A 23647-nucleotide genomic window follows, 5' to 3' on the forward strand; every position below is an offset into this window, starting at 1 on the left:
AGTACAAATGTAAATGGCCCTAATCAAACTCATGAGAATTATGCTCATGCTCAGCCCTAGGACGGACATTGGTCCTAATAATTTCAAGGAACTGAACTGGCTTCCAGTTGATCTCCGGGTGGTGCAAATCGAACTGTTGATGTTTTTTAAAGTTATACATGACTTTGCCCGCAGTTACCTGTCTGGTTATTTTAATTTCGTTAGACTCTCATAGCCATCACACCAGAGCCAGTGTTGCTCATATCAGACTCCTGCACTATAGGAGCATGGCTGGAAAAAGCTATTTACTTAACACTGGTGCAGAGGAATGGAATGGTGTACCAAACAATATAAAATCCATCCCTACAATAGGGAGTTTTAAGATAAAGCTTAAGAAATGGTTTATGGGCAAAATGCTTTAAAACTGCACAGGCTTAAATAAAGTATAATTGTTTCCAGAACGTTAGTTGGTAATCTATTTGATTTGTTTTACGGTTTCCTCCCTATTGACGAGATGTATTTTGTTTTGATGTTATAATCTTCTATATATTTTGTTTTCATGTATTTACATGAGGGCCACAATGAAAATAAGTATTTGTTTAATTTTTTGTCATCCACGATTATTTTAATGGCATAGTGCCATATCCACATGTGTAGTTGTATTGTTTTAAAATGGTCAAATAAATATAATCAAAACTCTCATCTGTGGTTGATGGGAAATAATTAGCCCATCCAAAGGGAGGCAGAAACAGATGAAAGCAGGACAGATCTCCTCCCCCTCCTTTCCCTTGCATCACACTGCAAAAATCTATTTCAGAAGGAATGTTGTCACTGTGTATGTCTGATCAATGTGTCTACACTACACTACCTCTCCAATAATACTCTTCCACAATAAATCCATATTATCGGGTCAGATGACCCATGTACACAGTCTAGCCCCATTGAAGGAAATTTACATCAGATTGGCCATACATTTTTAAAATATAAAAGTACAACAATTCATTTGGTAATTTCACAGTTTTACGATTGACTTTAATTTTAATAAAAAAATATTATGATATCTGACCCTTTGTACCAGTTTTTTTTGTTGGTTTTTACTCAGTCCTTCGAAGTAAACTAACCAGTGAGCTCATCGTCCCCTAGCTCTCTACAGGTGATTGGTGCCACTCGCTGTCCAATCACAAACAGTCTGTTTGCCATTGCAAAGTTATGGCTTGGTCAGCTGTAAGTAACCTTTTGGGTGAACTGATTTTTCGCTACAGCTAGCTAGTTATCCCTTTCGAGTAAGTTACCCGACGTTGACAGCAAACATAAAATGTTGCTTCATTCTAAATACCGCATAGTGTTTGTGGATTGCGTGCTAGCCAGCAAGATAGCAGTACCAACCCAGCAAGAACTATGTATGCGCGGTTTGCAATGGATAACGTTCGCTAGCTAAGTACGCTATTGCTAGCTGGAATATTCGTCATGTCGACTAGATATCATCCTCCCTGGTAAGTAAATGTTCTTGTTTTGTCTTTTAGACCCAGTAACTATTATAGCTACGTTGAGTAACACATTTAATCATTTACGTTTTTGAATGTAGTTAACCAATACAATTAGACTTCGCCGAGACAATCGACGCCCATGCCGTTTTAAATCACAACCCTCGTTTTAAATAACTTGTTGGTGTAAAATAATCAAATGTCCTTCCCCATAATCTAGCCATCTACGTACACTTTTCATTATATATACGTTAATGTTGTAGCTATAACGTTAAATAATTAACGTTAGCTACCTGCTAGCAACCGCTCTCGTTCTTGAACTATTTGATGATAATTTCAGTAACTAACGTTAACGCCGCCCCAACATCTGTCTGACCATATTCGCTGAGGGCAAGCACTGAAAAACAATTCGTAAAAGCAGATTTTATAGTGGGCGGAACTCTACAAGAAGTTGGCTGGCTACTGTGCTGTTTGCTAGTCAACAGCTATCTAACGTACTTTTTGATGGCCGCTAATTTAGCTAGTTACAAATTAGCCAACCATTTGTAACCAAGTCAAGCGACCAAAGCGCAAATCTCACTAGCTAACTTTAGCTAGTTAATGTTGTAACTACCATTTTTGTGTCCGTCTCTAACTAACTGAAACGTTTGGTACATTTGATTCGCACTTGTGTCTGGAATCTGGTTGCGGCCAGCTCATTTCCTCAAATGGTCTTCTCTCTTTCCGCAGTTTTATTATCGACAGCAAAGTAACCTTCGTTCAGTTTATATTTTCTTGGCCATCATTGAAGGCGGGTTGTTTTTTTCAACTAACGTAAGGTAGACAGACCACTGCTTGTCGTTACCAATTCAGAAAATGAATCATAGTGGGCAAACAAGCAAGGTGGGCAGAGCCAAGAGCGAGCTAGCAAAATCCTATTGGCGCATTCTAGCATGTTATTTGCATATTTCCGTTCGAGAACGTCTACTCTGAAATGCGCATTTGCAGTAACTCAATTCGCCCTTGTGCTCTTAAACAACGCAATTTACTTAGGCAAAGGGTAAAGTCTACAAAACTTAGTCCATTCTGTTCGTAACAAAGCTGTATTGAGATCAAATGTTTTATGGATGAGAACATTTGCAGAATGTCGGCCAAAATCCATCTTGCCCAATCTTCTCCCACTGGGCATCCTTTCATCACCATATTTGGTGTTGAGTGGAAACGCCAACGGGATGCGTCAGATTTCTACATAGTGAAGTATCTGGGTCATTGTTCTATATGTGCTGTTGCTCTCTCATTGACTGACTAGTGGCTACTCATGCACATGGCTTGGCTACATGAAATCTAGCTAGTAACTGTAGGGTCAATAGCTATCTGGTATCTTTGGGATGTTCCTACACCATTGCCCATTCTAGTACAGTTAAATAGTTAACACACACATGGACGCAGCGGTCTACGGCACTGCATCTCAGTGCAAGAGGCGTCACTTACAGTCAGTCCCTGGTTCGAATCCAGATTGTGTCACATCCGGCCGTGGGAGTCCCATAGAGCGGATTACAGTTGGCCCTGCGTCGTCCCGGCTGTCATTGTAAATAAGAATTTGTTCTTAATTGACTTCCCTAGTTAAATACAGGTTACCCACACACCACACTGACCAAAATGTTATTTTGTTGGAATTTACGTATGTCCCCATTACCAGTAAGACATAACTGAAACCTATTTCTTTCACTTACTTGCTGTGCTATTTCGTTGTTCATTTGTTGAGTTGTTTCATTCTCAACCAGGATTTCTATGGGTGGCCCTATTTGACGTGTCAAATAACACTATGGCCAATCAGGACTTGAATATAGCTGCACATCACATAATTTAATGGGTTCATACATTTTTACGTAATTATTACAGATTGATTACACTATCATTCGTATTTCATGTCACAATGATTCATCGTATGCTATGATGCTGGTAAAGTTATCTTGCGGACCTACAGTGCTGGTAATTTTATTTTAAAGGTAGCTAGCTCATGGATGCAAACAATGTTCTTCTCCAAAAACATTGCAAAACTGCATCTCTTTCAGTTGCTATAGTTAGCTAGCTAACTACACTGCTCAAAAAAATAAAGGGAACACTTAAACAACACAATGTAACTCCAAGTCAATCACACTTCTGTGAAATCAAACTGTCCACTTAGGAAGCAACACTGATTGACAATAAATGTCACATGCTGTTGTGCAAATGGAATAGACAAAAATGTGGAAATTATAGGCAATTAGCAAGACACTCCCAATAAAGGACTGGTTCTGCAGGTGATAACCACAGACCACTTCTCAGTTCCTATGCTTCCTGGCTGATGTTTTGGTCACTTTTGAATGCTGGCGGTGCTTTCACTCTAGTGGTAGCATGAGCCGGAGTCTACAACACACACAAGTGGCTCAGGTAGTGCAGCTCATCCAGGATGGCATATCAATGCGAGCTGTGGCAAGAAGGTTTGCTGTGTCTGTCAGTGTAGTGTCCAGAGCATGGAGGTGCTACCAGGAGACAGGCCAGTACATCAGGAGACGTGGAGGAGGCCGTAGGAGAGCAGCAACCCAGCAGCAGGACCGCTACCTCCGTCTTTGTGCAAGGAGGAGCAGGAGGAGCACTGCCAGAGCCCTGCAAAATGACCTCCAGCAGGCCACAAATGTGCATGTGTCTGCTCAAACCGTCAGAAACAGACTCCATGAGGGCCCGACGTCCACAGGTGGGGGTTGTGCTTACAGCCCAACACCGTGCAGAACGTTTGGCATTTGCCAGAGAACACCAAGATTGGCAAATTCGCCGCTGGCGCCCTGTGGTCTTCACAGATGAAAGCAGGTTCACACTGAGCACATGTGACAAACGTGACAGTGGAGATGCCGTGGAGAAAGTTTTGCTGCCTGCAACATCCTCCAGCATGACCGGTTTGGCGGTAGGTCGGTCATGGTGTGGGGTGGCATTTCTTTGGGGGGCCGCACAGCCCTCCATGTGCTCGCCAGAGGTAGCCTGACTGCCATTAGGTACCGAGATGAGATCCTCAGACCCCTTGTGAGACCATATGCTGGTGCGGTTGGCCCTGGGTTCCTCCTAATGCAAGACAATGCTAGACCTCATGTGGCTGGAGTGTGTCAGCAGTACCTGCAAGAGGAAGGCATTGATGCTATGGACTGGCCCGCCCGTTCCCCAGACCTGAATCCAATTGAGCACATCTGGGACATAATATCTCGCTCCATCCACGTTGCACCACAGACTGTCCAGGAGTTGGCGGATGCTTTAGTCCAGGTCTGGGAGGAGATCCCTCAGGAGACCATCCGCCACCTCATCAGGAGCATGCCCAGGCATTGTAGGGAGGTCATACAGGGACGTGGAGGCCACACACACTACTGAACCTCATTTTGACTTGTTTTAAGGACATTACATCAAAGTTGGATCAGCCTGTAGTGTGGTTTTACACTTTAATTTTGAGTGTGACTCCAAATCCAGACCTCCATGGGTTGATACATTTGATTTCCATTGATAATTTGTGTGATTTTTGTTGTCAGCACATTCAACTTTGTAAAGAAAAAAGTATTGAATAAGAATATTTAATTCATTCAGATCTAGGATGTTATTTTAGTGTTCCTTTTATTTTTTTGAGCGGTGTATATAGCTAGGTGTCATCTAAAATAATCCTAATTTATAAGACAGTTCTTATTTGATTAATGGTGGTCAGACCATCTATGTGAAGCTAGCCACAATGACGATTAGCTAATAGTCGACTTTGCAGTTAGAGTTGAAAATGATAGTATGGCATAATTCAACTATTTGTATTAATTTGCATCAGTGACATACTTTTATTTTGAAGGCAAACTGCAAATTCCACTAAAGTGCCTACATCCTTATTGTGGCTAGCTTCACAACACATAACCCAGTCTGGTTGAGCTTCACTAGCCAGGTGAAGCGAACTGCCTGCTTATAACGTTAGCTTTGGGCAACAGGGTTAAGTAGCTGGCTAGCTATTTATTTTCATGAACTCAAGTTAAATTTTAGTAGGTGAACAACAAAAGGCAACCTAGCTAATACTTATCATTGCTAGATTCCTAAATCATTGCTAAGAATAATGAAAATGACTGCAGTTTCTACTGGTCATGGTTTTCAGGCTAGTTGTATTGGTGATATCTAGGTACCAAGCTTAAACTAACTGTCCCAGAAGTTGTGGTCAACAAATAATGCTTTATTACCAACGCGGTATTGTAAACACATCTTTCGTGGCCGGTGTTTGTTTGTTTGCAGACTTTTTTTGTTGTACAGCTTTGACAGTGCTACGGTGCCTGCTTTTGACACGCAAAGACCCAAACGGCGTTCTATAGTATGTATGCTGTGTAGCTAATAGCAGTGACGCTATTACTGTGTAACTCCGGTAGGGTGACATCTGAAAAATAACGCACTTGGTAGTGTGTACTGGTGCTCGACGAGTCGGCGAAAGCCAAAATCACCCACGACAGAACGGTTGATTGTCAAGGGCAATGAATGCCATTATCTTGGCTTTAATGGATTTCGTCTTTGAGTTGTCTCGCTGAAATGTTCTTCCTCTTTCAAATGACTGCTCGACTTGACTGCTCAATCCACAAAGCAGACATTGTGGGTGTCATTACGTCATGTTATCTAGGTATGCACGGTAGCTTTAAACATCGGCGTTAAACTAGACATCGGGTGGATACCGTTGTTGGCCTTTTTAGCTAATATCGCCCGATATATCGTGCATCACTAAATAAGTGTTTAACATGCTTTTTGAATGACAAGCATTCAGACCCATTGACTTTTCCCACATTTTGTTAGGTTACATCCTTATTCTGTATTAGTTTCCCCCTCATCAATCTAAATATAATGCCCCATTATGACAAAGCAAAAACACGTTTTTATAAATGTTAGCTAATTTATATATTTTATTCAATGGGACATGTACATAAGTATTCAGACCCTTTACTCAGTACTTTGTTGAAACACCTTTGGCAGCGATTTTAGACTTGAGTCTTCTTGGGTATGACGCTACAAGCTTGTCACACCTGTATTTGGGGAGGTTCTCCCATTCTCTGCAGATCCTCTCAAGTGCGGTCAGATTGGATGGGGAGCGTTGCTGCACAGTTATTTTTCAGGTTTCTCCAGGGATGTTCAGTCGGGTTCAAATCTGGGCTCAGGCTGGCCCACTCAGAGACATGTCCCGAAGCCACTCCTGCGTTGTCTTGGATGTGTGCTTAGGGTCGTTGTCCTGTTGGAAGGTGAAACTTCGCCCCGGTCTGAGAACCTGCTCCACAGCGATCAGGACTTCATCAAGGATTTCTTTACTTTGCTCCGTTCATCTTTCCCTCGATCCCGACTGGTCTCGCAGTCCCTGCCACTGAAAAACATCCCCACAGCATGATGCTGCCACCACCATGCTTCACCGTAGTGATGGTGCCAGGTTTCCTCCAGATGTGAACCTTGGCATTCAGGCCAAAGAGTTCAATCTTGATTTCATCTCACCAGAGAATGACCTCTCCACCATAAAAGGACTGATTAGTGGAGGGCTGCAGAGATAGTTGACTACCATCTTGAAAGAGGAACTCTACAGCTCTGTCAGAATGACCATCGGTTCTTGGTCACCTCACTGACCAAGGCCCTTCTCCCCCGGTTGCTAAATTTTTGCCGTGCGTCCAGCTCTAGGAAGAGTCTTGGTGATTCCAAACTTTTTCCATTTTAAGAATGATGGAGGCCACTGTGTTCTTGGGGACCTTCAATGCTACATAAATTGTTTGGTACCCTTCCCCAGATCTGTGCCCCGACCCAATCCTGTCTCGGAGCTCTACGGACAATTCCTTCGACCTCATGGCTTGATTTTTGCTCTGACGTGCACTGTTAACTGTGGGACCTCATAAACACAGGTGCATTTATTTAATACATTTTAGAATAAGGCTGTAACGTAACAACATGTGTAAAGTCAAGGGATCTGAATAATTTCCTAATGCACTTATATGCCGTTATAGGCCTAATGAATACAGTTCGTTATATTGATGTTCTTTTATTGGTCTTCATCATCATCCAACGTCAATACCACTGCCTTCAGAATACCCCAGGTTATAGATAGACTGCTGCGCCACTCGGGAGCCATAAACTAAGGCACTGCATCTCAGTGCTAGACTAGTCACTATAGACCTTGGTTCGATCCCGGGCTTTATCACAACTGGCTGTGATCGGAGTCCCATAGGGTGGCGCACAATTGGTCTAGCATCGTCCAGGTTAGGGGAGGGTTTGGCTGGGGTAGGCCGTCATTGTAAAATAATGATTTGTTCTTAACTGACTTGCGTAGTTAAATAAATGTAAAAAAATAAATAAAAATTTCCCTTTGTTTTTAAAGATCCTGAACACTGAAAATCATGTTTTTCATAAAATTGGATCTTATTTTAATGAAACCAGTTAGTGGTACATTGATCAGGGTGGATCATAAAGTTACTGGTCCCCCTCCCCAAGTCAAACACTTAGATTCAGGAGGCAGGCATTACTATGGATTTACTTCCAGCTTATACAACGTCACATAAACTGGAAATGTAATACACCAATGCTAGCATCATATTATCTTACCTAAATTTAAATACAGTACTAGTCAGAATTTTGGACACCTACTCAGTCAAGGGTTTTTCTTTCTTTGTACTATTTTATACATTGTAGAATAATAGTGAAGACATCAAAACTATGAAATAACACATGGAATCATGTAGTAACCAAAAAAAGTGTTAAACAAATCTAAATATATATTTTAGATTCTTCAAAGTATCCACCTTTTGTCTTGATAACAGCTATGCAGACTCTTGGCATTCTCTCAACCAGCTTCACCTGGAATGCTTTTCCAACCATTTGAGGAGTTCCCACATATGCTGAGCACTTGTTGGCTGCTTTTCCTTCACTCTGCGGTTCAACTCATCCCAAACCATCTCAATTGGGTTGAGGTTGGGTGATTGGAGGCCAAAAACAAATTATAGTTACACTGCTTGCTAACCAGATGGGATGGCGTTTCACTGCAGAATGCTGTGGTAGCCATACTGGTTAAGTGTGCCTTGAATTCTAAATAAATTACTGACAGTGTCACCAGCAAAGAACCCCTACACCATCAAATCTCCTCCATGCTTCACGGTGGGACACACACATGCAGATATCATTCGTTCACCTACTCTGCATCTCGTAAAGACACTGTGGTTGGAACAAAAAATCACACATTTGGACTCAGACCAAAGAACAGATTTCCTCCAGCCTCTAAAGTCCGTTGCTCGTGTTTCTTGGCCCAAGCAAGTCTCTTCTTATTATTGGTGTCCTTTAGTGATTTTCTTTGCAGCAATTCGACCATGAAGGCCTGATTCACGCAGTCTCCTCTGAACAGTTGATGTCTGTTACTTGAACTCTGAAACATTTATTTGGTGCTGTAGTCTGAGGTGCAGTTAACTCTAGTGAACGTATCCTCTGCAGGAGACTCTTGGTCTTCCTTCCCTGTGGGGGGTCCTTATGAGAGCCTGTTTCATCATAGCGCTTGATGGTTTTTGCACTTGAAGAAACTTTCAAAGTTCTTAATTTTCTGGATTGATTGACCTTCATGTCTTAAAGTAATGATGAACTGTCATTTCTATTTGCTTATTTAAGCTGTTCTTGCCATAATATGGACTTTGTCCTTTTTGGTAAAATACCATCTTCTGTATACCAACCTATCTTGTCACAACCCAACTGATTGGCTGAAACGCATTAAGAAGGAAATAAATTCCACAAATGAACTTTTAACAAGGCACACCTGTTAATTGAAATGCATTCCAGGGGACTACCTCATGAAGCTGGTTGAGAGAATGCCAAGAGTGCAAAACTGTCAAGGCAAAGGGTGGCTACTTTGAAGAATATTGTTTTGTTAAAATAAATCCTTGGATGAGTAGGTGTATCCAAACTTTTTTAACTGGTACTGTATGTATAGCCTTAACCATCATGTGCACCTACGCCTTGCTTTGGCTTTATCTACTAGTAGCTAGCTGAAACAGAGCGTACTGGTAACCTTTCATATGTGGTGTGATTGTTAGTTAACAAGCTACTTACCAGCGTGCCGGTAAAAGCACACCGACTGTATGCCGTAGTGTGACATTAACCGTACACAGTTTTTTGAAGAATGAAGACATCTGAGAGCAGTGGCTGCTTTTCATTTGGGGTGGACAGACTGCACTGAAAATTACCACCATATCATGTGTGTGCAGGGCACATTTTGGGTAAAGTTGATTTATTAATTGTGGAAAACATTCAATGGGTCTTGTCAGGAAGCTAATCCTGAAGATATCCATTCCATTTGGTATTTTATTAGGATCTTCATTAGCTGTTGCAGAAGCTACTTTTCCTGGTGTCCACATGGAACTTGTCTATCAATGTTCTGTATAATGTCAAGAACAGCTCGAGGACAGAACTACATACAATTAAAATGTCACACAGCCTACGTATCAGTACATACACACTAAATATGTAGGTCAAGTAGGGGAGAAGTGTTATGCTGGGAGGTGTTGCATTCACGTTTTTTAAACCAGGGTTGCTGTTCACTTGAACAATCTGAGATGGGGAGTTCCATGCAATCATGGCAATGTATATTTTCTTGAATTTGTTCTGGATTTGTGAACTGGAAAAAGACCCCTGGTGGCATGTCTGGCGGGTTACGTGTGTGTGTGTGTGTGTGTGTGTGTCAGAGCTGTGTGTAAGTTGCCTATGTAAACAATTTGGAATTTAACACAATGTTTCTTATAAAAATAAGAAATGCAGTCACTCTCCTCTACTTTTAACAAAGCGAGACTGGCATGCATAGTATTGATATTAGCCCTCTGATTACGGTGACGAGCAAGATGTGCTACTCTGTTCTGGGCCAGCTGCAGTTTTTCGAGGTCCTTTGCAGCACCTGTCTATATGACTGGCCAATAATCAAGATGCGATCAAACTAGAGCCTGCAGGACTTGCATTGTGTGGTGTCAAAAAGCAGAGCATCTCTTTAACACAGACAGACCTCTCCACATCTGTGTAAAACTATTCAATATGCAAATTTCGATCAATTTTTTTGCAGACTAACTGACCCTCATTAACCGGTCAATAAACGGTTACATTTTTTCCAAACAGTAAAATGGCGTGACCAACAAAACACTATCATAGATCTGTATGTAATGACAAGATGCTTATGTTTTCCCCCTAACAATAGGAGTAGTCCCAATGTGGGAAGGCAGGCGACAAGCTTATGCCCAAAATAAACCCATAGAAACACATTGGACTTATTTTGGCGGGAGTAAAACCTTGCACTTTGCCTCTAACTCTCTGATACTATGCATGCATACAAAGACCGGACATTGTTCATTAAGAGCTTCATGGAAACTTGCAACAAGTGCAAGCCTATAGAACAGGAGAAAATGGCTGGTTAATGGCATGAGGAAGTCTTTATAAAATAATTGCCTCCCAAGTTTCTATGGGTCGATTTCCACAAGGCTACTTTTAAGCAAGGTAAGACACCTCATTATTTAAAGTAAAACGTTCAGGTTTCAAACAATTATACTGCCTCAAGCTCACATTGCAAAGTGGTGGGTGACGCGCTGATAGTCAACGGTTGACAGGCTATATATAGCCTATGCATCCGAATGGGAGGTACGCTTTACAAGTTGAGATTGAGAAATAAAAATAGCTCCTCCATTCTAAAACTGATGCAACTCTGTTTATGGTTGCAGTGATTTCACTAGCTGTGGTTGCTGACGCGTATATCATTGAATCATCCGCATACATAGACACACAGGCTTTGTTTTAATGCCCGTGGTAGGTCATTAATAAAAATAGAAAAGAGTAGCGGGCCAAGAGAGCTACCTTGCGGTACCACACTTTATATGTTGAACATTAGAGAAGCTTCCATTAAATAATGCCATATAGATTCAGAGCTGAGGTTGAATAGCCGTAACACAAGTTTTTTTTATTCAACAACTCATTATGGTCAATCATCTCAAGGGCTGCCCTGAAATCTCAGTACGGCTCCCACAATGTTTTTAACAATTTCTTTCAAACAATCAGTAATTTGTGTCAGTGCCGTTCTCTATAAGCATGCTGAAAGTCTATTGTTCATTTGTTTGGAGAAATAGCATTTTATCTGGTCAAACAACTTTTCCTAAAGTTTGCTAAGCCTCGGCAGAAAGCTGATTGGTCAGCTGTTCGATCCGGTAAAGGGTGCTTTACCATTCACCATTCTTGTGTGTGTTGTCTTGCAGTTGATGTAGCTTGTCATTGGGTCTAATCATGATGATTGGGGGGGGGGGGGTTTATTTCACTACATCTCCTTTTGTCTTGCCACTTTCATCAAACTAATGAAATACATTATTTTTTAAATTCAAAATATACTGTCTGTCTGCACAGCTTCCCAGGCAACCATCACAGGAGGAATGCTGTAATACAAAAACAGCTTTCCCAAGGCAAAGAAGGATATTCTGTGAAGACAGACCCAACATTCTGTAAGTCATTTATTCATATCAAATCTGCATTAATTGTGCATTTCAGGCACACAGAAAATCCACATACAAACATTGAAAAGTTTCACAAAAGTGCCTGAACAAATATTGCATATTTCAATTTCAGCACTTGAAAACACATTGAGATTTCTACATTAACAAATTGATAGCATCATAAATCAGAACATTTAAATTCACTACATATTTAACAAACATTTGCCTTTTCAAAAACATTACAGGCTACGCAGACAGGCTCCTGGATCTCATCTTGGATCAATGTCCCCCTTGATCCAGCGCCGTATGTGGGGAAGCTGTGCGAGCTATCTCCCCAGTGTAAGAGGCCTGACAAGGAAGCCATGGCTGGATTTGTCTCCTGCTTCAGTCTTGAGGGGGTGACTGAAGCCAAGTGGGTGACTGACGCCTGCTTGATTGAAGCGGGGTACATGGGTCCCCCTCCTCTCCCCATCAATCTTTGTAGTTGGTTGCATTTCCTAAAGCCTTAGTAGTTCACTTTACTTGACATCACATAATTGTGTTACTTTTTATATAATTTCAAGCATTCGGACTGTAGATTTGAGTTACAGATTGAATAAATCAGTGTGTCCTGCGCACTGTAGGGACACAAGGGCGGCAGGGTGCCTATACTAGGTACCCTGCTGTAATTACATTTTTATGTCAAATGTCTCAACATTATTTCTCACTTTTTTTTTCTCGAGTTTTCATGTTGATCAATATTTTGGATATGCTAGCCTATTGTAAATTATCAAATGTCTGATCAATTCATACAATTCTGAATATAGTCATTTATAATGCTAATGCAGAGGAACCAATAAATAGTCCAGTCCACTTATTGTATGCTGTTTTTCATGTACATTCCCTTACGTCTAAGCTTCTAAGGTGATTCAGGCTTTATAAATTGTTGTGAGGAAGTGTATCGGTGAACTATATTCTGTAATATAATTACAAAACAATAGAAACGCAATTGTGTATTGCTGCGGTTCGTCTGATATCCAACAGTCCATGATCAACTCAGAGCATTTTGCAGAGAAAATGGGTTGAGGAATACATACTATTTAGGCTTGGAATGACGTGGCCCATTGTTTACCTTGTTACCTGTCAATGCCCATAAGGGTGTTTTCAAACAGCTGTCAATCAAGGCAAGGTCATGAATGTAAGCTCCCCACCCAAGATACAATTTCTTATTCTGAGGATTTTAATAGTGTACAAATATTATGGGTTTTGGTCATAGGCTATTTTTACTTGGGAAATAGGATGACTGCAAGACCTTAAATGTTAAAACGAGGGGGTCGAAATTGTACTTCACACTGAGCCAGCTGTGTGCGAAGGTAACTACTGAAACCCTATGGAGAGAAGGGTTTGAGAGCTAGGTTGGAGCATGTGCTTTCAGGTCCAGTAGCACTCTAGGATGCAGGTCCAGTAGCACTCTAGGATGCAGGCCCAAACCTATCTTCTGATCACCAAATGAACTCTTAACCTTAGCGGCAAAGCTTGTGTTGAAGGTTGAGCATAATGTTGCTAGCAATAATCAGGATATTTTGGATTAACCTTTACTTGTTGATACTTTCTTTGTTCTCAATTCAGATGGCACCAGTGTCTTAAAAAAATGTGTCCAGTTGCAGGTGGAACTCCGATAAACGAGGACCTTTTCTGTGTGTAACTATTTGAGTCACACTGACGCGATGTCATACCTCCTCTAAATGTGGCCGGGGGGAGCGGGCATCTTTCAGGTGGGATGTTAAACGGGTGTCCTGACTCTCTAGTCACTAAAGATCTCATGGCACTTATTGTAAGACTAGAGGTGTTAACCTCTTGTGTCCTGGCTAAATTTCCAATCTGGCCCTCATGCCATCACGGTCACCTAATCATCCCTAACTTACAATTGGCTCATTCATCCCCCTTCCTCTCCCCTGTAACTGTTCTCCATGTCGTTGCTGTAAATGATGTGATGTCAGTCAATTTACCTGGTAAAGGGTTAGGGTTAAATAAAACATTTTTGGGGAAGATCTGTTGAAGTAGGAAATAACCAATACTGCGCAGTACTCTTAGGTTATGCCACAAGAGGGCGACATTGACTAAGAAATGGGTCCCATAAAATGAGTTAACTCATCTTTGGTACACTGATTAGTGATTTTCTTTTCATATTTAGTTTGCAAATGATTTTCACAACCGTCTGCTGCACTTGTATACAACTATCCAACATACCATTCAAGTAGCCCATCTAGAGTTCGTGCAGCGTATCATTATACAAACTGTCAGTTGCTTTCGTTTATTTTACAGTTCAAATTAAGTTATTGTATTCCAGGTTGTTGGTTTTTTTTTTTTTTGGGGGGCTGCGTTTTGTGCAAACTATTAATAATCGCGCCAGGCCAGTCTGTCGCCCTGTGCTGTAGATTAAAAAAATAAAAATAAAAAACACATTTACAGCAAGTGATTTCGTTCGCCAGTAGCGCGCACTGGTTTGCAGCTGCCTCCTAGTATGAATATTCATTCCAGGCAGTTTTTACGGTGGGAACGTGAGTACTCCCCTTCCCCCCCAGCACCCCCTCCCCTGGGCTCCGCGAGCGCGCACGCGTGCAAAACCGTGTGGGAATGGCTGTTGTGTGACCGGGGGTTGGGCCGCTAGGAGCTGCTAGAGTTTGTAATGTCCGCCATGTTGGCCATGGCGTATTGAACCAGGGAGAGCGGAGCCTCGGAAAAAAGAGACCGACAGAGAGCGATCAAAACCCGGGCCTTCCCGGCTCCGTTCGCATCTCCATATACCTACCCTACTACCAATCGAACGGTTGACTTCTGGCGAACATCGCAGATCCATCCATGAGAACTCAAAGCAGTACTGTTGTGAACCTTAGGTTATCGGTTAGATTAATGCTGAATCTTACATTATAAAAAAACATGAGTAAATTGTCGTTTCGGGCACGGGCGCTGGACGCTACCAAGCCTCTACCCGTCTTTCGCTGCGAGGACTTGCCAGACCTGCACGAATATGCCTCTATCAATCGGGCAGTACCGCAAATGCCAACTGGGATGGAGAAAGAGGAAGAATCGGTATGTTTTATCGCTGGCAGATTCATATTTGATATGTATTCCACATTTTCACAATATGGGGGGCGTCGCTACCTTGCCTGCGCAACTTTGCACAAAATGGCGGCCATATCGGTTTACCGTGAACACGGTAGATAGCGACGTAATTTGCGTGTTACACCTACATTTTTCCGTTAATCTAATCCTAACCGTGTTTTGTTTCGAATTTGGGTTCGTTAGCCGTGTTGTGTCCACTTATTTCAAATGGAATTGTATTGGAAAGCACAAAGGGGTCACGTGATTCGTTTCGAATCCGCCATTTTGTTGACTTTCACTTTGCCAAAGACTGCTGGGGATGGGCTTTGAAGTGGTGCCCTTACCATGAATAAATACCAGGGGGAGACATTGAGTCGACATGTTTTGCATGTGCAACACATTTGGCCAGATCGCTAAAACCGACCATGTTCGTGTCTGAAAGTGTCACTAGTAGCAGTGTTGTCACGATACCAGAATTGATACTATACCAGGTTTGGTATCACGATACTCTATACCGAAACGATACCACGGCAAAAAAAGAGGGTATTAGCTGAAGTCAGAATAACCATGGATTTTATAAAAAATTTTACATATTGAACAATCTTATAGTATTTTCAATTCCTTTAAAAAAATAAAACTTCATATTACTCTTACAAAAATAGATTTCTGTTTTGAAACTGCAGTACGTGTAGTAACTGGTTTTGGACGCAGTAATTACAGAATAACTACAGTGTAATGCAGATACACAGCAAAATTACTACAGTAAAAAATGTATATATTGGAAGCAGTATTTGCTGCATTCTGCAGTGTTAATGCACTCATTTTCTTTGTAAGGGAATATCATAAATGTTTCTTGTGCAAAACCCTATCAGAGACTCGAAGCATACCATTGAAATCTAAACTGTTTTAAAATGTAATACGATACATCGGTTAATTTACTCATCTATGACCTTATTGGGTCAACTGCTATACACTATACCTATTATTCATTACAGCTAAATAATTGAATGCATTAAATTAATAGTTTAGTTCCAAAATGACTACACATTGAAGCTCATTTCTGAAACTTCTATATTGCAGTAGTCTACACACCATATGATGGATTTTACACAGCATAATGATTCCCAGGGTGCAATGCTCCGCCCAGGGCTGCTGGCTGGCTAGTGGCTACTGCTAGCAAGACCAGACAAAAGTGAAGTAGTCTAAATATATTGCTGTCATAGCTAATTTATGAGTGCATTTCACATTAATTTTGGGATGTAATCATATCAGGATCATGTGAATGTCAGGCTGAATATATGTTCATGTCATTGTTACTCATGAGCACTTTACATTTAGTTGATAGTAGAATGTTACGATGCAAATTAGAGGTTGACATAGTAACAGGACTCTCTCTCTGACACGTTGGATTCCGGTAGGATTGGTATAGATCTTTCATTCTCATTGAAAGCAAGTCTAAGAAGCAATAGCTCTGCTCTTTCCCATTACTGTTTTTCTTTTGTAAACCAGCTTCAAACAGCTGAAAATAATGTTTTTGGTTATGGAAAAGGGTACATTGATTCTCTACACTAAACTTTGTTTTGTCACACAAACTGAAATTTAAGTGAACTATTTTAGCAACCAGGGAAAGGGCGATTTCTGCTTATTTTTTTTAAATTATAACATTTCCTTCAGTCAGCACACACGCTCACCTCGCACCATGTTGTAGTCATTTACTACTTCACCTTCAATGCACACGGAGACGCACACAATTACACATGTCCAATATCCATGAGTTCATCCGACTCTTCAGTAAGTACAAGGGCTGCCGTCATTGCCAAAATCTCGTAATGTGGTTATCAACTGTGTACAGGCAACTGTCTCCTGAGCGCTGAGCAGCAAAATGGAGCAGTTGCTATGACTACCCAGAGCAGCTGTATTGCATTAGTGGAAACCAAAACTGTTCAGGGCATTTCTGCCGCTTTTGACCAGCAGAAATGACCTTTTCAGGTTAGGAGAATTAACGTGGCAGGATTTGGATGAGCTAAAATTGTCCCGTCGTGACTCTTAACATCTAGCTACAACGAGGCTTGCCCAGTGAAACATTTTGATTTCCACTTAATGCAATGCTGCAGAATTGGGATGGGACAGGAAAGTTCCAGAGTTATAGAACTATAGCAGTATGGGAATTTTGTTGACAGAACAGGAATACATTTTTACTCTTGTGTCAAACTAATGCAAATGTCACGTGTTAAAATAGTTTGTCGTTTGCAACTTGAACCTTCCTCGCTCTGCAGTGCTTTGTAACACTTTTTGCATAGTTGTTTCGGTGGACTGGTCCTCATCTGCTCTGTAAGCAAAGTATTCCCATAGATCGCCTCTGGAGCCAGTTTTGTCAACAAGCTGCAGCCGTGGATGTATGATGTTTTCGTTAGAAGCCATGCTGTCAGCATTTTCTCTCTCTTGCTTCTCAAGTGGCTTGTGCTGTCAGCTGCATGCAGAAGCACAACTCGCGAGCTTACTACTTCCCCCTTGAGAAGATTCAGACATATTACTAGCGACTCGATCCTCTCAATCTGTGTGTCATGAGACACATTTAACAGAAACGAGAAATTCTAGTACCAAACTGTTTTTCATGTTATAGTCTCAAAGGTATCGAAGTTTCGGTATACCGTGCAACACTAACTACTAGTCAATCATTTTGATTGTGAACAGAAAAATAAGCGTGACTGTCTTTTCTAGTTCAGAAGCATGCGCATAAGCTTTTCTTAGCCATGTGTCTCAGTGACAGGAGTAAGGAGAGATGGGGTCTGTTGTTGGAAGTTTGACCATAGTCTAATTCTTCATTCAAGCTGACTACAGCGGACAGAAAACAAGCATTTTAGAATCCAGTGCCAGTGTTCATAAAGCATCTGAGTAGGAGTGCTGCTAGATATTAGATGGGTAGCTACGGAATGAAGTAGCAATCTATGGGTGTAGTGAAGCCCAGACTCCTGAATGTAATATAGCAAGATCTGAGTGTTCAGGCCAGGGGTTGGAACCAACATGATCTTCCAGCGCTTCGTTCTGAACAGGACCTTTGTTTAGTTTTTTTTTTTCGTTTCGCGTTTCCGACCGGTAAAATACATTTCTAAACCCGTGCGAAACCCCACAAAGTACCGTTTTTTTTCTCGTTCTTTTTTAAAACTTGTAATCAAGTTTTTTTTTTACATTTAGCACATTGAATGACTTCACTGATCAGTGCTGCTCGAGCAGGTAAGCGAGTTCTTTACATGCGTGATGGACAGACAAGTGCCACCTATGGTGCAAGATGCAACTGAAATTTTGCGGGTGGAGAGCGAGTGAGTGGATTGAGGCTTGAAGCGCTGTGCATCTTATGACATGCATTATCTGACTTAGGTCAACAGAATAATACCTAGGGAGGAACTTTGAATATCCTTTGAGCTCGCTAGCTAACAAGCCTGTGTGCATACCGGCACCAGAATTAAAAACACGTCTTACCTTTTTGTAGTTAATAAATCTAACGTGAAATGTGAACTATACCTATAGTATCCTTAACTAGCATTGGAAATGTTAATCCATTCTTCACTCTTAATTAAAAAAATCTCCATCTTCTGAATCAAGCTTGTAACGTAAGTACAGTAGTCTATGCTTCGGAGGGGGAGGCGCAAGTAGCCTGAACACACACCGGCAAAGATTTTCAGGTTGCAGGCAGACACTGGAATATATTTGATTGACAGTGAAGGCTTTGCATAGGCGCTTTGTTTAGCGTTTTTTTGGGGGGGCTATTTAAAAAAATGCCTGGAGTGTAAAATAACGTTATTAACCGGTTCCCATGCTTTTAAAATAACAGTTCTGTTCCAGGAACAGTGTGGATGACCTTTTGTTCCAGGTTACATTTATTTCTGTACCTTCAAAAAAATGTTTTTGGTTCTGTTTTGTGAACCGGTTCCACCCCCTGGTTCAGGCTGATGCTGTGTGTGCGCTCACATTTTTACACTGTCAGGGGGTTTGATGCAAAACAACTTTGACCCAGATTTGGGTTATAATCCAAAACAAACCCAGTGGCCAATTTTGAGCATTGTGTTATGGTCTGAGAGACAGTGGGTTATTGCCTCTTCATGACCTCACCAGGGCATCAGAGGGGGGTGTCTTGTGCTGAGATGCCTCAGTGAACGCAAACAGAGGAAGGGACTGGGGGTGCAGTTAATTTTACTATCAGAAGAATCCCACCAGCCCCTCTGTCCTGTGCTTTCTCTGTTATGTAACTGCCTGGAGTGACAGAGACCGAGGAAATAGTGATATGCAGCGTGGCTGCTTTACTGTCTGACCCACATTTACACCAGTGGGAACTGGATGGGGAAACCCTGGATCTGTATCCTAAATGGCACCATATTCCCTTTATGGTGCACTACTTGTGAACAGGGCACACAGTGTTAGTGGTCAATTAGTTCATTATGTAAAGAATATGGTGCTATTTGGGACACACTCTGGGAGCTGATTGACTTAGGCAAACTGGATGGATTGGTAGCTAGCTTCTCCTGACCAGGAACTGTCTGGTGGTTTTAAATCTGGAACGCAAAGCTTTCTGGCTGGCGGGCTATTGTGAAACCATACCGGAATCAACAGGATGCATATTTTATACCGCTCAATGTTTTATGCAGTGTTTGTGGAATTCTGAAATGTAGGAAAGTGAGGGAAACAAAGTAATTGAAAATACTGTTTGGTTGCATCTATAATGTCCATAATAACTTTTCCCTTTACTGTCCTGTACCAAATTGATTGTCATTGTCTTGTGGTGGATTTGTCTTTGTACAGTTGGGCTACTTGGTTAGTGAATGGACTGGGTTAGTAACCAAGCGATCGCTGGTTCGAATCCCGAGCCGGCATTGTGGAAAAATCTGCAGTTCCGCCCTTGCGCAAATCAGTTAAGCCCTGCACTTCTCTGATTCAGATGGACTGGGTTGAATGCAGAAGACACATTTCGTTGTGCAACTGTCTAGGTATCCCCTTTGAGCGCTTTGCTATTATGTCCCATGTAGTGAACAATTTCCAACCCCTGCCTGCCTCGCACAGTTTGAGTTTTGTAATCTGTCAAGAGGAACATGTCAAGGACTGAGTGTTTCATGATCCTAAACATTATTACACCTAGCTAGGTAACATCAGAGTACACACAGCCTTATACATCCCTCCCTATACATCCCTGCTTAAATGTTGAGATGCTGCATGATTTGAGTTCAGTGCACCTGCTACTTTACTAGAATTTACTATTAGGCTACTATAGTCTGTACAGAGATCTACTTGAATACTGAGCTAGTCCTTGATCAGGCATGTGTGGGCAGTTTTAATTGAATGTAAGAAATTAATTTAGGGCTGTCACTGACTTTAAAAAAAAAAGGAGTTGGTCAACATTTTTACATGTGTATTTCTCCATATGGACAAAACCCTATAGGTTTTAATAAAATCAACAATATGTAGGCTACAGCCAGATTGTCTGATGCTTCAAGCAATAATTAAAACACAAATGACTAAGGAGGGAGCCTAACCAGAAGGGGGAAAAAACTGTTTCCGAACCGCAGATTCTGCCATTATGTTCCCAAAGTTGCCAGTAATGGCCTACACCAGGGGTCAGCAACCTTTCCCATTTGCAGTGCCAATTTATCTTACCATTTCAACCGATCTGCATGCCAGTCTTCGTATCTCAATCATTGGCATGTGGTTAATCAAAATTGTATCTATATCTAAAGGAAAATATACATCTAAAATTAATTTCCATTGCCAACGATGTAAAAACAGCCTACACAAATTCAACAAATAAAAACATTGCAGCCTGCAGGTAGAACATACACTGTGTGGCCTGTCTGCAAGGAACTTGAAACATTTTATCAACTGTATCAACCCCAAAAGTTAACAATCTTGCAACATAACATATAAAATGTTATGAACCCTCAGTTTCCCATGCCAGTGAGCTCCATACAGACAGCTGTATTTGTGCAAGGATAAGTAATCAGGTAGGCCTATTTTTAAGACGTATCCACCATATCCGAGCATAATTTCTCCCCTTACACGCAGAGTGGTTATCGAAAGGGGTGAGAGCTGGAAAGATCTTTCAAATAGCCTATATTGAACAACTATTGTCATTCTCAATGGATGTAAATTGTGATTGGGTGTCCCATAGGGCAGCTCACAATTGGCCATGTCGTCCGGGTTTGGCCGGGGTAGGCTGTCATTGTAAATTAGAATTTGTTCTTAATGGACTCGCCTTGTTAAATAAAGTTTTTATTTTATTTTTTTAAATGCCAGGTAGCCTAGACCTACATTTTATGCGTAATCAGGTGCGTGTCCTTACTCAACATTGACCAGAGTACTCCAAACAAAATAATTAATAAATTGACCACTTGTAAATGGAATGAAATGAACAAACTTTTCACAAGTGTTGCCTAGGTTGTGCACTCTGCAAACGTGTCCACTCTGACAATGAACTTTAAAAGTAATAATAATATATTGAATGCATCAACAGACATTACATTAACCAAACAAGCATTGTAGATTTATTTCAGCATTTATTTTTTTGTCACATTTACATACTCTCAATTAGTTTTTGGTAGTATTGCCTTTAAATTGTTTAACTTGGGTCAAATGTTTCGGGTTGCCTTCCACAAGCTTCCCACAATACGTTGGGTGAATTTTGACCCATTCCTCCTGACAGAGGAAACAAATTATCTCTAGTTTAGTCACCTCCCTGACAAAGGCGCCCCCCTCCCCAGATTGCTCAGTTTGGCAGGCGGCCAGCACTAGGACGAGTGGTTCCATACTAATTCAATTTAAAATATTTTTTTTATAAAAAAAATGTATTTCACCTTTATTTAGAGAACAACTTCTCATTTACAATTGCGACCTGGCCAGTTACACATGGAGTAAAACAAACATACAGTAGAAAAATAAGTCTATATACAACGTGAGCAAATTAGGTGATAAAAAAGGCCATGGTGGCGAAGTAAATGCAATACAGCAAGTAAAACACTGGAATGGTAGATTTGCAGTGGAAGAATGTGCCGGTACAGAGAGAAATTATGGGGTGCAAAGGAGCAAAATAAATAAAATCAATAGGGGGAGATGTAGTTGTTTGGACCAAGTTATAGATGGGCTATGTACAGGTGCTGTAATCTGTGAGCTGCTGTGACAGCTGGTGCTTAAAGATAGTGAAGGAGATAATTGTTTCCAGTTTCAGAGATTTTTGTAGTTTGTTCCAGTTATTGGCAGCAGAGAACTGGAAGGAGAGGCGGCCAAAGGGAGAATTGGTTTTGGGGGTGACCAGAGAGATATAGCTGCTGGAGCGCATGCTACAGGTCGGTGCTGCTATGGTGACCAGCGAGCTGAGATGAGGGGACCTTACCTGGCAGGGTCTTGTAGATGACCTGGAGCCAGTGGGCTTGGAGACGAGTATGAAGCGAGGGCCAGTCAACGAGAGCGTACAGGTCGCAGTGGTGGGTAGTATATGGGGCTTTGGTGACAAAACTGATGGCACTGTGATAGACTACATCCAATTTATTCAGTAGGGTATTGGAGACTATTTTGTAAATGACATCGTCGAGGTAGAATCGGTAGAATGATCAGTTTTACGAGGATATGTTTGGCAGCATGAGTGAAGGATGCTTCGATGCGAAATAGGAAGCCAATTCTAGATTTCACTTTGGATTGGATATGTTTTATGTGAGTCTGGAAGGAGAGTTTACAGTCTAACCAGACACCTAGGTATTTGTAGTTGTCCACATATTCTAAGTCAGAACCGTCCACAGTAGTGATGTTGGATGGGCGGGCAGGTGCAGGCAGTTTCCGCCTAAAGACACCCTAATCTAACTGCCTGTAGCTCAGGCCCAGAGGCAAGGATATGCATATTATTGGTATCATTTGAAAGGAAACACTGAATTTTGTGGAAATGTGAATTGAATGTAGAAGAATATAACACAATAGATCTGGTAGAAGAAAACACAAGGAAATAAACATACGTTTTCTGTTTTTTTATTGTTGCTGCATCTTTCAAATGACCAAGAACAGCCAAACCTACAGATAGGATGCTGTGGATGAAGAACATAAGATGGCAACAATAGCTGAGCAAAGTTTGACAGAACTTAAAAAATTAGCGAGCTACATGACATGAAGTCACCCAGGTGTCCCACACAAATGTACCCAAGTGGCCGAATTGGAACAGTGATACATTTTGAAGGAAAGAACTATATACAAAATACATAAATGCTATTCTAAACCCCCCAAAAAAAAAAAAAAAGATGAAAACAAACCATTAACAAGGGTAACTATTTACATATTTTCTATTTACAATATGTTGAAGACCCTCAGTCCTCTACACAATATTGTGCTGCTGGTGCCATGGCCCATAGCAGTCTCTTTCTGCTGTAAAGCAAAGGCTTGCTGAACAGGTGGTGCAGGTGATGGGGCATTTCCTTTGACAAAGGGCACAACGACGTCTCCTTACTGTGCCCTGAGGCACATTCATGCCTGCCGAGATTAATCTGGGCAGGTGAACACCACTGGTTGGAGCAGAAGGGACAGAGGTAGAGGGGACAGAAGGTGCTACAGTGGACTTGCTGTAGCTAGCAAGCTCCTGGATGAGCAGCT

General features: G+C 41.4%; 1 protein-coding gene and 1 long non-coding RNA gene across 2 annotated transcripts in view; both read left to right on the plus strand.

Moving 5' to 3' along the window:
* The first annotated feature begins 1161 nt into the window (after positions 1-1161).
* LOC118361558 (uncharacterized) lies at positions 1162-12799 on the plus strand. Its single transcript, XR_004821017.2, has 3 exons — positions 1162-1472; positions 11862-11956; positions 12193-12799. It is a non-coding gene; the product is annotated as an uncharacterized LOC118361558 (long non-coding RNA).
* A 1751-nt stretch (positions 12800-14550) lies between these two features.
* LOC118361560 (enhancer of polycomb homolog 1-like) overlaps positions 14551-23647 on the plus strand; it is a 47369-nt gene continuing 38272 nt past the window's right edge. Inside the window, exon 1 of the mRNA XM_035741581.2 lies at positions 14551-15019. Within this exon, the coding sequence (XP_035597474.1) occupies positions 14867-15019 (153 nt within the window). The 5' untranslated portion in view covers positions 14551-14866. The remainder of the gene's footprint in view (positions 15020-23647) is intronic.

This window comes from Oncorhynchus keta, chromosome 28, assembly GCF_023373465.1.
Source record: "Oncorhynchus keta strain PuntledgeMale-10-30-2019 chromosome 28, Oket_V2, whole genome shotgun sequence".
Taxonomy (NCBI): Eukaryota; Metazoa; Chordata; class Actinopteri; order Salmoniformes; family Salmonidae; genus Oncorhynchus; species Oncorhynchus keta.